The sequence below is a fragment of the Notolepis coatsorum genome, assembly GCF_963971535.1.
Source record: "Notolepis coatsorum genome assembly, chromosome: 11".
Lineage (NCBI taxonomy): Eukaryota > Metazoa > Chordata > Actinopteri > Aulopiformes > Paralepididae > Notolepis > Notolepis coatsorum.
In genome coordinates this window covers 45,060,202-45,073,324 of record NC_140175.1, presented here as the reverse complement: position 1 = coordinate 45,073,324, position 13,123 = coordinate 45,060,202, and the positions used below count along the sequence as shown (strand labels likewise).

At 41.8% G+C, this 13,123-nt stretch overlaps 1 protein-coding gene across 1 annotated transcript in view; it reads right to left on the bottom strand.

Annotated features, from left to right (window-relative positions):
- Window positions 1-6,719: 6,719 nt before the first annotated feature.
- rabgap1 (RAB GTPase activating protein 1) overlaps window positions 6,720-13,123 on the bottom strand; it is a 461,466-nt gene continuing 455,062 nt past the window's right edge. The window contains exon 27 of the mRNA XM_084325096.1: window positions 6,720-12,397. Coding sequence (XP_084181222.1) covers window positions 12,275-12,397 — 123 coding nt within the window. The 3' untranslated portion in view covers window positions 6,720-12,274. The remainder of the gene's footprint in view (window positions 12,398-13,123) is intronic.

Genomic DNA, 13,123 nt, shown 5'->3' with positions numbered 1-13,123 from the left:
GGTGGAATAAATAAATAAATAAATAAATAAAAAGAGTATAGATATGTATAGTGTGGGTTGCAACCTGGCTTCGCCAGGTCACCCACACTAATAATAATAATAATAATAATAATAATAATAATAATATTATTATTATTATTATTATTATTATTATTATTATTATTATTATTATTATTATTGTTTGATGATCTTTGAAATGCGGGACATTGTTCTGTTCATGCGGGATGCGGGACAAACGTTCCATTTTTGGGACTGTGAAGGTGAAGGGAGAGGAGGAGGTGGAGGTGGAGGGAGAGAAGGAGGTAGAGGAGGAGGTGGAGGGAGGGAGAGGAGGAGGTGGAGGGAGAGAAGGAGGTAGAGGAGGAGGTGGAGGGAGAGGAGGAGGTGGAGGGAGAGGAGAAGGTAGAGGAGGAGGTGGAGGGAGAGAAGGAGGTAGAGGAGGAGGTGGAGGGAGAGGAGGAGGTGGAGGGAGAGGAGGAGGTAGAGGAGGAGGTGGAGGAAGAGGAGGAGGTGGAGGAAGATGAGAAGGTAGAGGAGGAGGTGGAGGGAGAGGAGGAGGTGAAGGGAGAGGAGGCAGTGTGGGGGGGGGGGTGTTTGGGGACCAGACAGGTTTGCACCGGCAGCGAACACTAACAGCCACCCGCACACACACATGAACACACAAACATAGTCCTGCCTCACATACGTTGCTCACAAATCACTGCAGTAACTCAAGACCTCCGTCCCCTCAGCATTCCACCCATGGCCCCCTCTCTGTTGCTGCATTCTGCCTGTATTTATAGCCTGGGAAGATGGATGGATGGATGGAGGTGTGCGTGTGTGTGTGGGGGAGGATCGGGGGGAGAAGGTGGGCTGATTGCATAACGCTGACGTTCCTCTGATCAGTGTTGGTAACATGTCTCCAAGCCTTGTGCCTCAGGAACCCGTCGACAGTCTCAACCTGGGGTGATAATTGTATGGGCTGTAAGATATTAACACAAATGATATAAGAAAGCCACCACATTCCACACATACTGTGCACTTCATACACATTATGTTCCGTGGGAGAAAATAGCCTTATTACTGAGGCAAAGAACAACAATCTTATTTAGTAGTAGATCTCTTGGAGATACAAGGTTTTGACCTGACAACAGTGACATAATATAATGGATGTAATGTAATGATATTTGATATTGGCTCAGGAGCTGTGATCTGGTAATCTGAAGGTTCCCGGTTCAATCCCAGTTCCTCACGGCAGCGTGTTCAAGTGTCCTTGAGCAAGACACTGTAACCCCTACAGTAACTGTTCCCAACATGAAGGCTGGCAACTTGAATGGCTGCCTCCGCCATCTGTGTGTGTGAATGAATGGGAGACATAGGTTGTAAAGCTTTTTGGATAACAGTCCAATTACCATTTATGTTCTCTTAGGGTTAGGTCAAGCTCTTTGGATAAAAGCGTTATATAAATGCAATCCATCTACAGAACCATTTATGTTTTCTTAGGGTTAGCCAAAGCTTTTGCTTTATAAATATTATAATATATATATATATATATATATATATATATATATATATATATATATATATATATATATATATATATATATATATATATATATATATATATATATATATATATATATATATATACATATGTATAAAGCGCTTTATAAACACAGTCCATTTACCATTTATGTTCTCTTAGGGTTAGCTAAAGCTCTTTGGATAAAGCGCTATATAAATGCAGTCCATCTACCGTTTATGTTCTCTTAGGTATGACAAATGAGAAAGTTGACAGTTCTCCAATTAGCTGAAGGGCAACAGCTTGTTAAAGTGGTTGAGCTGAACAAACAGAGCTGCCTGTGTTTTCACAACAGATACAGATATAATTATCCACATGAAAAGCAGGTTATTTCAGGTTATTATTCTGAAGACAATGCCCTAGGAATGTTCCTCATGAGACAAGTCTTCAAAGGAGTTCTGTTTCTTTTGTGAGATACTGTGAGTTTGGTCTCACTATGACAATGTGACTGATTCAGCTCTCTCTCTCTGTTTTTGTCTCCTCGTCGTTGTGTCTCTTTCCAAGCTCTGAGGTGTCAGGGAGGAATCTATAAAGAACTCAAATAAAAATATTTACAGATCCATTAGGGTGTCCGTTAAGCTGTCTGGCTTTGAAGTGAGGTCAACTGGTAGGTGAGGATGAAGATACACTACAAGTACAACACACAAAAACATAATAAAAGTGATTGAAAGGAGAGTCAGGAGGTTGTGAATAACTAGGAGCCATTTCACAGGACAAGGCTTAGGTCACATGATAACCCAATACATGTTTTACATTTTAAATTCAAAACAGCAGGCATGGTCAAGTTAGTGACAATAATCCACTGTTAGATCAGTTGGACAGTGAGAGACGTCATGAGGGTTCCCCACGCTGCCCATCTTTCACAATGGAAATGAGGGACCACAATGGAAATTAAGGACCACAATGGAAATGAAGGACAATGAAAATAAAGGACCACAATGGAAATAAAGGACCACAATGGAAATTAAGGACCACAATGGAAATTAAGGACCACAATGGAAATGAAGGACAATGAAAATAAAGGACCACAATGGAAATAAAGGACCACAATGGCAATGGAATGGAAGTTTATGTCAACTTTCTTGGGTTATCCTGAATAACTTGTTGTATGCATTAATATGATGTCAGGTATGTTTGCATTGTGTGTAGCCATCTTTTAAATTGTCAAATAAAATTAACTAACTAACTTCCTTCGTGAAGTAGAACAAAATCAGTTTGGTGTAACACAAAATGCATCTCATTCAAATGACAGGACATATATAGAACCTTCTAGCCAGTGGAAACACACATGTTCTAAACAACTGGCAGCTAGAATAGCTCCGTATATCACCCCAAAGTACCAGAAAATACCCTAAAGTACCCCAAAATACCCCAAAGTATACCCCAAAGTACCCTAAAATACCCCAAAGTATCCCAAAATACGCCGAAGTATACCCCAAAGTACTCCAAAATACCCCAAAGTATACCCCAAAATACTCCAAAATACCCCAAAGTATACCCCAAAATACCCCCAAAGTACCAGAAAATACCCCAAAATACCCTAAAACACCCCATAGTACCCTAAAATACCCCAAAGTACCCCAATATACCCCAAAATACCCCCAACGTACCAGAAAATACCCAAAAGTACCCCGGCCCAAAATACCCTAGAATACCCCAAAGTACCCCAAAGTATACCCCAAAGTACCAGAAAATACCCCAAAGTACCCCAGAATACCCCAAAATACCCTAAAATACCCCAAAGTACCCCCCAAAGTACCAGAAAATACCCCAAAATACCCCTAAGTACCAGAAAATACCCCCAAAATACCCCAAAAGTATACCCCAAAATACCCCAAAGTACCAGAAAATACCCCCAAAGTACCCCAAAAAACCCAAAGTATACCCCAAAGTACCAGAAAATACCCCAAAGTATACCCTAAAATACCAAAAGTATCACGAAATACCCAAAAGAACTTCAAAGTTCCCCAAAGTATACCTCAATTTAAAAGTGCTAAATGTACGCACTACCATGAGAAGACACTGCATCTCGATATGTGGAGTGAAACTGTGGAACAGTCTAAATGTGGTGCTAAAGAAATGTCCAAACATGAGACAATTCAAACTGATGTATAAGGAAATGATGTTCACAAGGTACAGGGATGAGGAAGGGACTTGATATTCACAGGTGTTTACATTTTTATTTTATTTATTTCATGTTTTACATATATAGTTTTTGTTTTTTTGTTTTGCATATATATATATATATATATATATATATATATATATATATATATATATATATATATATATATATATATATATATATATATATTTTTTTTTATGTTTTAAAATAGTACACTCATTTGAGTAGTGGAAAAGGGGTAGGATTAAATACGTGTATACTTCTTCCTACTCCTTTTCAAACATGTAGATTGAGTTGTGTTTTGCTTTTGTTATTGTTTGTTTGTATTCATTGCATGTTCGAAATAAAGATTTCAAATCAAATCAAATTAAAATAAAATGTACCACAAAATACTGGCTCAGAGGTAGAGCAGGTCAACTAATGATCATATGGTCAATGGTTTGGTCATTGGTTTGAATCCCAGCTCCTTCTGTTCACATGCCGAAGTGTCCATGGGCAAGACACTAAACCCCAAATTGCTCCCAATGAGTCTGGCTGCCATTGCTCTGCGAGTGCATGTGTGAATTCGTGAAGCAATTATAAAGCTCTTTGTGCAGGTAGGAAAGTGCTATATATGTGGAGTCCATTTCCCATTCCCAAAGTACCACATATTTTCAAAACAAATGTTTATTTTAATTTATATATTATAATTTCCAAATGTAATAACATCTGTATTGAACACTGAACAGTATCAAATCTTTTTTATTTTAAATTTTCAACAATCATTTCTGTTTGGAAGCCTGGGAAAGTCTCCAGAGAATAGTGAATCATAGTTGTTGTCATCATCTTGTCTGAAATTGTTTAAGTTAACCATGTTGTCTTGGAGGTCAGGGTCACACTTCCTTTTGTCATTGACTTTAATTGTTATCTTAGTTGTGTCATGGTTGTCTTCAGTGTTTGCACGTTTTCTGGTTGGAAGCCTTGGAAAGTCTTCTTCACTGAATAGTGAAGGTATGTTCATGCATGCTCAAAAGAGATTTGATTTAGTTTTTTCAATTCTTTTCTATGTTTTTTTTTTTAAGATGACACAGAATGTAATGTAATGACACAGTTAGAATGTCCTGTTATGTTGTCATGTACAACATGTTGTCTCCTTTCTTCCGTCATTACTGGAATTTGTTCAAAAATGTTATACTGTTCTGTTATTATTGTTGTTGATGTTGTGTTGTTATTGTTGAAAATTGAAAATAAAAAGATTTGATCAACATTTCTTTTATACTGTTTGTTCAGTGTTCAATACAGATGTTATTACATTTGGAGATTATAATATATTAAAATAAACATTTGTTTTGAAAATATGTGGTACTTTGGGAATGGGAAATGGACTCCACATATATAGTGCTTTCCTACCTGCACAAAGAGCTTTATAATTGCCTGTCCTTCACGAATTCACACATATGCACTCACAGAGCAATGGCAGCCAGACTCATTGGGAGCAATTTGGGGTTCAGTGTCTTGCCCAAGGACACATCGGCATGTGAACAGAAGGAGCTGGGATTCAAACCAATGACCAAACCATTGACCATATGATCATTAGTTGACCTGCTCTACCTCTGAGCCAGTATTTTGTGGTACATTGAGGTATACTTTGGGGAACTTTGAGGTTCTTTGGGGTATTTCGTGATACTTTTGGTATTTTAGGGTATACTTTGGGGTATTTTCTGGTACTTTGGGGTATACTTTGGGGTACTTTAGGGTACTTTGGGGTACTTTAGGGTACTTTGGGGTATTTTAATGGTACTTTGGGGTATTTTATGGTACTTTGGGGTATTTCCTGGTACTTTGGGGTATACTTTCTGGTACTTTGGGGTATATTTTGGGGTACTTTGGGGTATTTTAGGGTACTTTGGGGTATTTTGGGGTACTTTAGGGTATTTTGGGGTACTTTGGGGTGATTAGTAGGACCCCCGTAATAGCAGCAAGCATGCTGCTGGACTTCTTCAACTTTAAAACTAAGCCTCAGAGGAAACTGCTTCAGTGCACGTGGATATACATTACATCTCGTCTTCATCAGTGCACTGGATATACACATTACATCTCGTCTTCATCAGTGCACTGGATATACACATTACATCTCGTCTTCATCAGTGCACTGGATATACACATTACATCTCGTCTTCATCAGTGCACTGGATATACACATTACATCTCGTCTTCATCAGTGCACTGGATATACATTACATCTCCTCTTCATCAGTGCACGTGGATATACACATTACATCTCGTCTTCATCAGTGCACTGGATACACATTACATCTCGTCTTCATCAGTGCACTGGATACACATTACATCTCGTCTTCATCAGTGCACTGGATACACATTACATCTCGTCTTCATCAGTGCACGTGGATATACACATTAGATCTCGTCTTCATCAGTGCACTGGATATACACATTACATCTAGTCTTCATCAGTGCACTGGATACACATTACATCTCATCTTCATCAGTGCACGTGGATATACATTACATCTCGTCTTCATCAGTGCACTGGATACACATTACATCTCATCTTCATCAGTGCACTGGATACACATTACATCTCGTCTTCATCAGTGCACTGGATACACATTACATCTCGTCTTCATCAGTGGATATACACATTACATCTCGTCTTCATCAGTGCACTGGATACACATTACATCTTGTCTTCATCAGTGGATATACACATTACATCTCGTCTTCATCAGTGCACGTGGATATACACATTACATCTCGTCTTCATCAGTGCACTGGATACACATTACATCTCGTCTTCATCAGTGCACTGGATACACATTACATCTCGTCTTCATCAGTGCACTGGATACACATTACATCTCGTCTTCATCAGTGCACTGGATACACATTACATCTCGTCTTCATCAGTGCACTGGATACACATTACATGTACATCTCGTCTTCAATAGTCCTTTACGTATCGACCGATCACACACAGACAGACACAGACAGAGCTGAGAAAATAATCCAACAAAAGGGAATGTCTGTGTTCATATCTTTATATTGAAATTCATGAAGTAACACAATGCAACCTACACTAGTACAATGTCCACACGTTGGTAATGTTGCTGGATGATAAGCTACGTTTTGGCATAAAGAAAAAACAACACAACAGCAGTCTGACTGAGGAGCCAGCAGAAAGAAAAAAAAAAACCCAGTAACACTTTACTTAAGGCATGTGACGATAATGGATTATAGAGTTATGACAGTGTATGAGCTATTATAATGCTTATAACAGAATTATGACAGGGTTCTTCAGGGGGGGTTTAGAAGCCGTTTCACCGTGGATATTATCTGGTCTCGTTATTGACATAGTGTTATGAACCCTTAACACGCTTATAATGTTTCATAAGAAATGAAGACCATTCTTCTATGCCTTAAATAAAGCGACACCAAAACCATGAAACAAACTAAATAAAAAATAAAAACGTATGTTTGTTGATAAATCTGTAGCACGACAGCAGTTATGTAGGGAGGTACAAGTAGGCAACATTAGTAATAATTACAGAGGAGAAGTAGAAATACAAAATAAAAATCATCAACAAAAAAACTCAATATTCATTTATTTTATTTATGTTTTCTTATGTACAACCCAGTGCCTTTATGGGGTAATGGCCCTTTGTTCCTCTCGACCGCACACGGCCTTTCCTCTGACATCAGCAATTAACCCCTCGATTCAAGCCAATCAGATTCCATCGTCAAGTCAAACGCAAGTTAAAAGTAACCGTCTGTCTTAGGTCGAGACAGATAAATATTCCATTGTTTTCAACCTGAAATGAACAGGATAGTTTGAAATGTTAGCAATAGTAGTATTACTGTAATTTCCCCTTTTAATGCTCCTGCCCAAAGACTGCAGACACACACATTCTCCTTCACGCTTACTAATACTCTCTCTCTCTCTCTCTCTCTCACACACACACACACACACGCACACACACACACACAAACTCTCCTCCCTATCCCTCTCATTCTCTCCTTCTCTCTCACATTCATGCAACACTCATGCACACACTCATGCACACGCACACACACACATCTCCTCTGCACTCCAACCCAACATGTCAGGCCAGCTGTTTCAGAGTGATGGCCGGTTTGACCCCTGCGATGACCCCATAGCAGCCCTGACTACTGTGACATTTACTCTAACCGTAGTTAGGCACAATAGGTGCTGCTCACTACAGTGTGTGTCTGTCTGTTAGTGAGTGTGTGTGTATTGTCTCTGCAAGTGTGTGTGCTAGCCTGTGAGTGTGTGTCTAATCCATACTGCTATTCGTTCTGTCTCTGTTTGTATTAGTAGAGAAGGGTCAGGGACTGGCCTTTATGTCTGGCTGTGGTGTTTAAACCAACACACCACAGCCTGCTGTCACCATGCTTTCAAATGTGTGTGTGTGTGTGTGTGTGTGTTCGTGCACTGTACATATACTGCCTCTGATTCTATTCTAGACACAAGTGTGTGCGTGTGTGTGTGTGTGTGTGAAAACTAAAAGAAGCACAGCCTAGTGTGACCCTAGCATAGCATCAAGACATATTGTCAAAAGGCTGAGCCCTGACAATCAAGGTCAAAGGTCAAAGGGTCACAGAGCAGCTGGCGCCAAGAGAGGGCATGGTGTGGGTGGGGGTCCAGGAGGGGGTCAGATGTGTGTTCAAGTGCAGGCAATACAGGAGTCAGCGTGTGTGTGTGAGCGAGTATATCCGTGTCTGGATGAACTTGTGTCCATCAGTTTATTGACATGTGTTTGTACATGTGCACAAGTACGTTCACACATAATGTCTGTCTGTCTGTTTCAGGTGAGAGTTAGGGTTTGACTTGGGTGTCTCCTGGTGCAGCCGAGGATCTAACCGGATCTACCATGTGCTTCATATGAAAAACAGCAGGTGTGCGTGATTTGCGTTGCCTGAAATGCAGGATGTCTGCATTGTTCCGGAGCCCTGCCACTACCCTAGCTCCACTGTGCCCCAGAAGCCGAGTAAAGCGCAGCACGGCATGTGATGAAGGAGGACGTGGGGAGGGAGGCTCATGCAGGGCAGGCGAGCACCACAGCTCCTATACACTCTGATGGCGTCATGATCAACACGTGTGTTCAGTTAGGAACTCGTCTTGCGATACTTTTCAACACAGCGAGAGTTACGGTGATGTAGCACTTTGGTGTGCGGTAGCACTTATCATTTGAACCCTTTCACTACCACACTACCAAATGGTTAACACTTTCACTGTAGTGTGGTAGTGAAAGGGTTAACTAAAGTGTTACTAGCTTTGTATGTGTTGAGACCTGAATTGACCCATCTTAACACATTAACTGCCACGCTTCTATCCATCAATGTATGATCACTGCCACCAGTCTAAGCCTATGGAGATGTTTACCTTCTTTGCAGGGCTATAACTTTTTAAACTGTATTGCTAAATTGACATTACTATGGCCCATTCAACATCGATTATCTATCGTTCAGGATGTGGGAACGTTATACTTTTTCATTCATAGATTCATACGAAAATACCGTCTAGAATATAAATATGTTTTTATCGTTTTCTGCAGTAATTCCTAGAACGTGATTTATAGGCATAAACACATATATAGATTATCAACTGCCGTTTGTTGGCGATACACGCTATATTAAAAATTTCAACTGTACATGATCCTAAACGTTATGACTTATCATGCGCGGATGAACGGGGGGGGGGTCATTTATAATTCCGTGATCGTCAGTAAATGCTTTATGTAGTATGGGTGATATATTGATCAGAGCAGTTTGCATGAATAATAATAAACAAACGCGCTGAAAATGACGTCAGCGTCCTCTTACCGTTAGCCGATGAGACGGGAGTAAAAAGATCCCACTTATTTGACGGCGATCAACTCGATCCATTTCTGGTTTGTATAATAATAATAAACGCCCAAATCATCTCGATTATTGAGTTATGGCAGCGATCCATATACACGATGTGTGTCTACAGTCCCGCAACAATATGGGAGTGCCGGACGCATTTCACGCATTTCACGCATCACAAGAGATCCATTTCCGGTTGCAAATCGCCGATCATCCACCAGGCGGCAGTATTGAAGCGTTGCAGAGTTGTGCAGGCTCCCACTGCATCAGACCAGGCTCTGTGAGGGAATTATGAATAACATGGCGAAAAGATTTAATATGATCTCAATAACGTCGTACGCCGTGGAATGGCAGAATTCGCATGAACTTGAAACACGGCGTAAGCCGTTTCCGGCAGTGGATGTGTTAAGCCCCGCCCTCTCCAATCGCAACTGTGATCAAGAAGAGGACGGCCCTTGACATAGGTCAATTCTGGGTATCTTATGGAATTCTGAGTTATTGGGTATCGGTAGTGAAACTCTACCACCCCCAGTTCAACTGGCTGTCATGTTTGGAGTTCTGAGACACTCTCCTCAAGAATTACCATTTTCCAGTTTTCAATCAATAATCGATTGTAAAAGCGTGGTAAAAATGTTGAAAAGGTGAGTATGAATGCACATAATATGTGTATTACCTATGGCCATACTAATGGAAGTGTTTTGACCCCCGACAGGTGCACCATCTCACATGTGACACAGAATTCTGATTAACTGAACATTCGAATGATAATGTAACAATGGAGTTCTAGAATTCCCTAAATTGAATTCTAAGAATAAAACATGGCGAAGGGATTTAGAGGACGAGATCGTATCACCAAAGTGCACAAAGTGATCTCTTTGAAGATGTCGACATGGCATGTGTTCAAAGGTAACACAAAAAACAATGTCCCTAAGGAGACACGGATACGCTCATCTGTTGTACTGTACATTACATCGTTGTCGGCATCTTCGTCGTCGTCATCATCATCATCATCATCACCATCACCATTACTATCAGCCTTCAGATCAAGGCTTCGTCGGTACGCTTCTCTTCATCACCATCATCATCGCTCATATACATAGCTATAACATCCTCAGCGTACATTATCACAGGAAACTAAACGAATGGGGGAAGGTATTTTCCCTAGCAAGCATGCACACTCTCTTAATCTGACTTGTGATTTAGTGCTATCTGGCTCTCTCTCTCTCTTTCTCTCTTTCTCTCACACACTCGCACGTACGCAAACACAGTTTGATTTTCTCTCCTACACGCTCACACACCCAGGTCTTCCAACCCGAGCGACTCACTCACTCACTTTCACACACAAACACACAGGCATACGTTGCTTACAATTGATACACAACAAACATGCTCGCTCGTACACATCTTTACATAAGCGTAGTCGTATACGTACATAAAAAAAAAAAAAAAAAAAAGGGGATTCAACGTAAATTAGAAAAAAGCTCAGTTTCTGAAAAGGCGTCTCGTTAGCTCTCGTACCTAAAGCACGTTTTAACAGGGAGGAGTTGGTTTGATTTACTTTGTGCCAGTAGTTTAGAAGGGAGGAGGATGAAGAGGAGGAGGAGGAGGAGGAACATCCTGAAGTGTTTATTCTCTTCTTTCATCCCAGCAGGGACAAGTTAACTAAGTTCCACTTCTCCTTTCGTCCGTCCTTGACGTTTAAATATCAGTAGTACAAAGACTAACATCTCCACAGCCTTTCTCCGTCTCCATCTTTGTTCAGTACAGGTATATGATTCCTCTGGAGACAGTGGTACCATCGAGCTTCAGCCTGTCCTTCTCTGTCTTTCAACCCCCCATTTCAACGAGGTGGGCTCTGGTCCACGGTAGGAGGAGGGTGGGGGGGGTACGAACCCCCTTGACACCCAATGGTGGAGTGATAACAACAGGATGGGAACGAGGAGGGAAAAGGGGTTGAGAGCCTCATGTTATGAGAGGTGGGAAGGAAGGAGGGAGAGGGTTTTCTTTGTTTGAGAGTTTGGTTGTTTAGAGATGGAGGAGGAGGAGGAGGAGGAGGAGGAAGAGGAAGAAAAGGCACAGTCTCCAACGCTGATCATCTTGAGGGTTAAAGGTCAAGGTTCAAGTTAAGGTTAGGTGTCAGGTTTTAGGGTGACCACCTGAGCCCCAGGGAAAGTCTCGACAGAGTTGAGTTGTCGAGTTTAGGGTTTTGGGTCCAGGGATGTTGGAGAGCCCTGTTTGGTAGCGCTCTCTTTGCCTCGATAAAGCTGGGTGACAGAGCTGAGGTTTAAGGTTTTAGGGCTAGGGTTCAGGGTTGGGTGTCCACTGGTTTCGGGGTGTCTGGAGTGGATACTGGGTTAAGTGGTTGTCTCCATGTCCTGGAACCCACGCAGTCAGAGTGTCAGGGACAGAGTTGTTCAGGGCCCAGAGCTTTCAGGAGTTTGGTTTGGTGGTGTCCTTGCCCTGAACACCAGGTGACAGGTGTGTGTGTGTGTGTGTGTGTGTGTGTGTGTGTGTGTGTGTGTGTGTGTGTGTGTGTGTGTGTGTGTGTGTGTGTGTGTGTGTGTGTGTGTGTGTGTGTGTGTGTGTGTGTGAAGAGCAGAGTTTATCGTATTCTAGGGTCTGGAGGTTTTTGGGGTTAGGTTAGGTGGTCTCCCTGCCCTGGGTCAAAGTTTTAGGGGTAGCGTTCAGGGTTCAGGGCACCGGAGGCCGTGGGGGGTGCCAGGTTAGGTGGTCTCTTTGCCCTGGGTTCCGGTGACGGTCTTGATGGAGCTGAGGGTCCGGTTGAACCAGGTTTTCTTGGCAGCCTGCACCTCATTGAGAGCCAGACCCAGATGGTGCTCCAGATCCTGGTGGTGGAGGGGAGAGAGAGAGAGAGAGAGAGAGAGAGAGAGAGAGAGAGAGAAGAGAGAGAGAGAGAGAGAGAGAGAGAGAGAGAGAGAGAGAGAGAGAGAGAGAGAGAGAGAGAGAGAGAGAGAGAGAGAGAGAGAGAGAGAACAACTCATTAATCTATGACACTTTGTGTCCTTTCTTTTACATGTTGCACTGCTCTGCAATACCGTCTCAAAAGTCAAGTGGGAGGGGCAGGGAGTGAGCAGCCAGGAGAGTGAGGGAAGTGTAAGGAAGAGTGATTTTATTACGTGTGTAAGGATTCGATTTTACTTTAGAGGAAACTCTCTGATACTGATATAAGCTGCAACGTCCCTTTGCAACTGGCACTTTGGCGACCCCTAGTGGCTCGGGTGTGCATATTTTGTAATACAATATATATATCGAATTGAAGGCGTATTTGTTGCCTGTCGATAGCGTCAAAATCCGACAAAATCCGTTCAGCGGTTCTCGAGTTACATGCCGGTATTTGAGGCTTGTGCAAAGTACACAGTATTGCGCAAAATACCACTCCCAACTCAGGCTAGTTGCGTCAATCTAGATCCGATCTCGAACATTATTGTGGATCGTTGTAACCAATGAGTGTGGCTTTCCAATGATACCCCACATGGGGATCTAAATAAAAAAAATAAAAAAACACGAAGAAACACGAAAACAGGAAGAGCAAAACAGCCAACTGAGTTTTT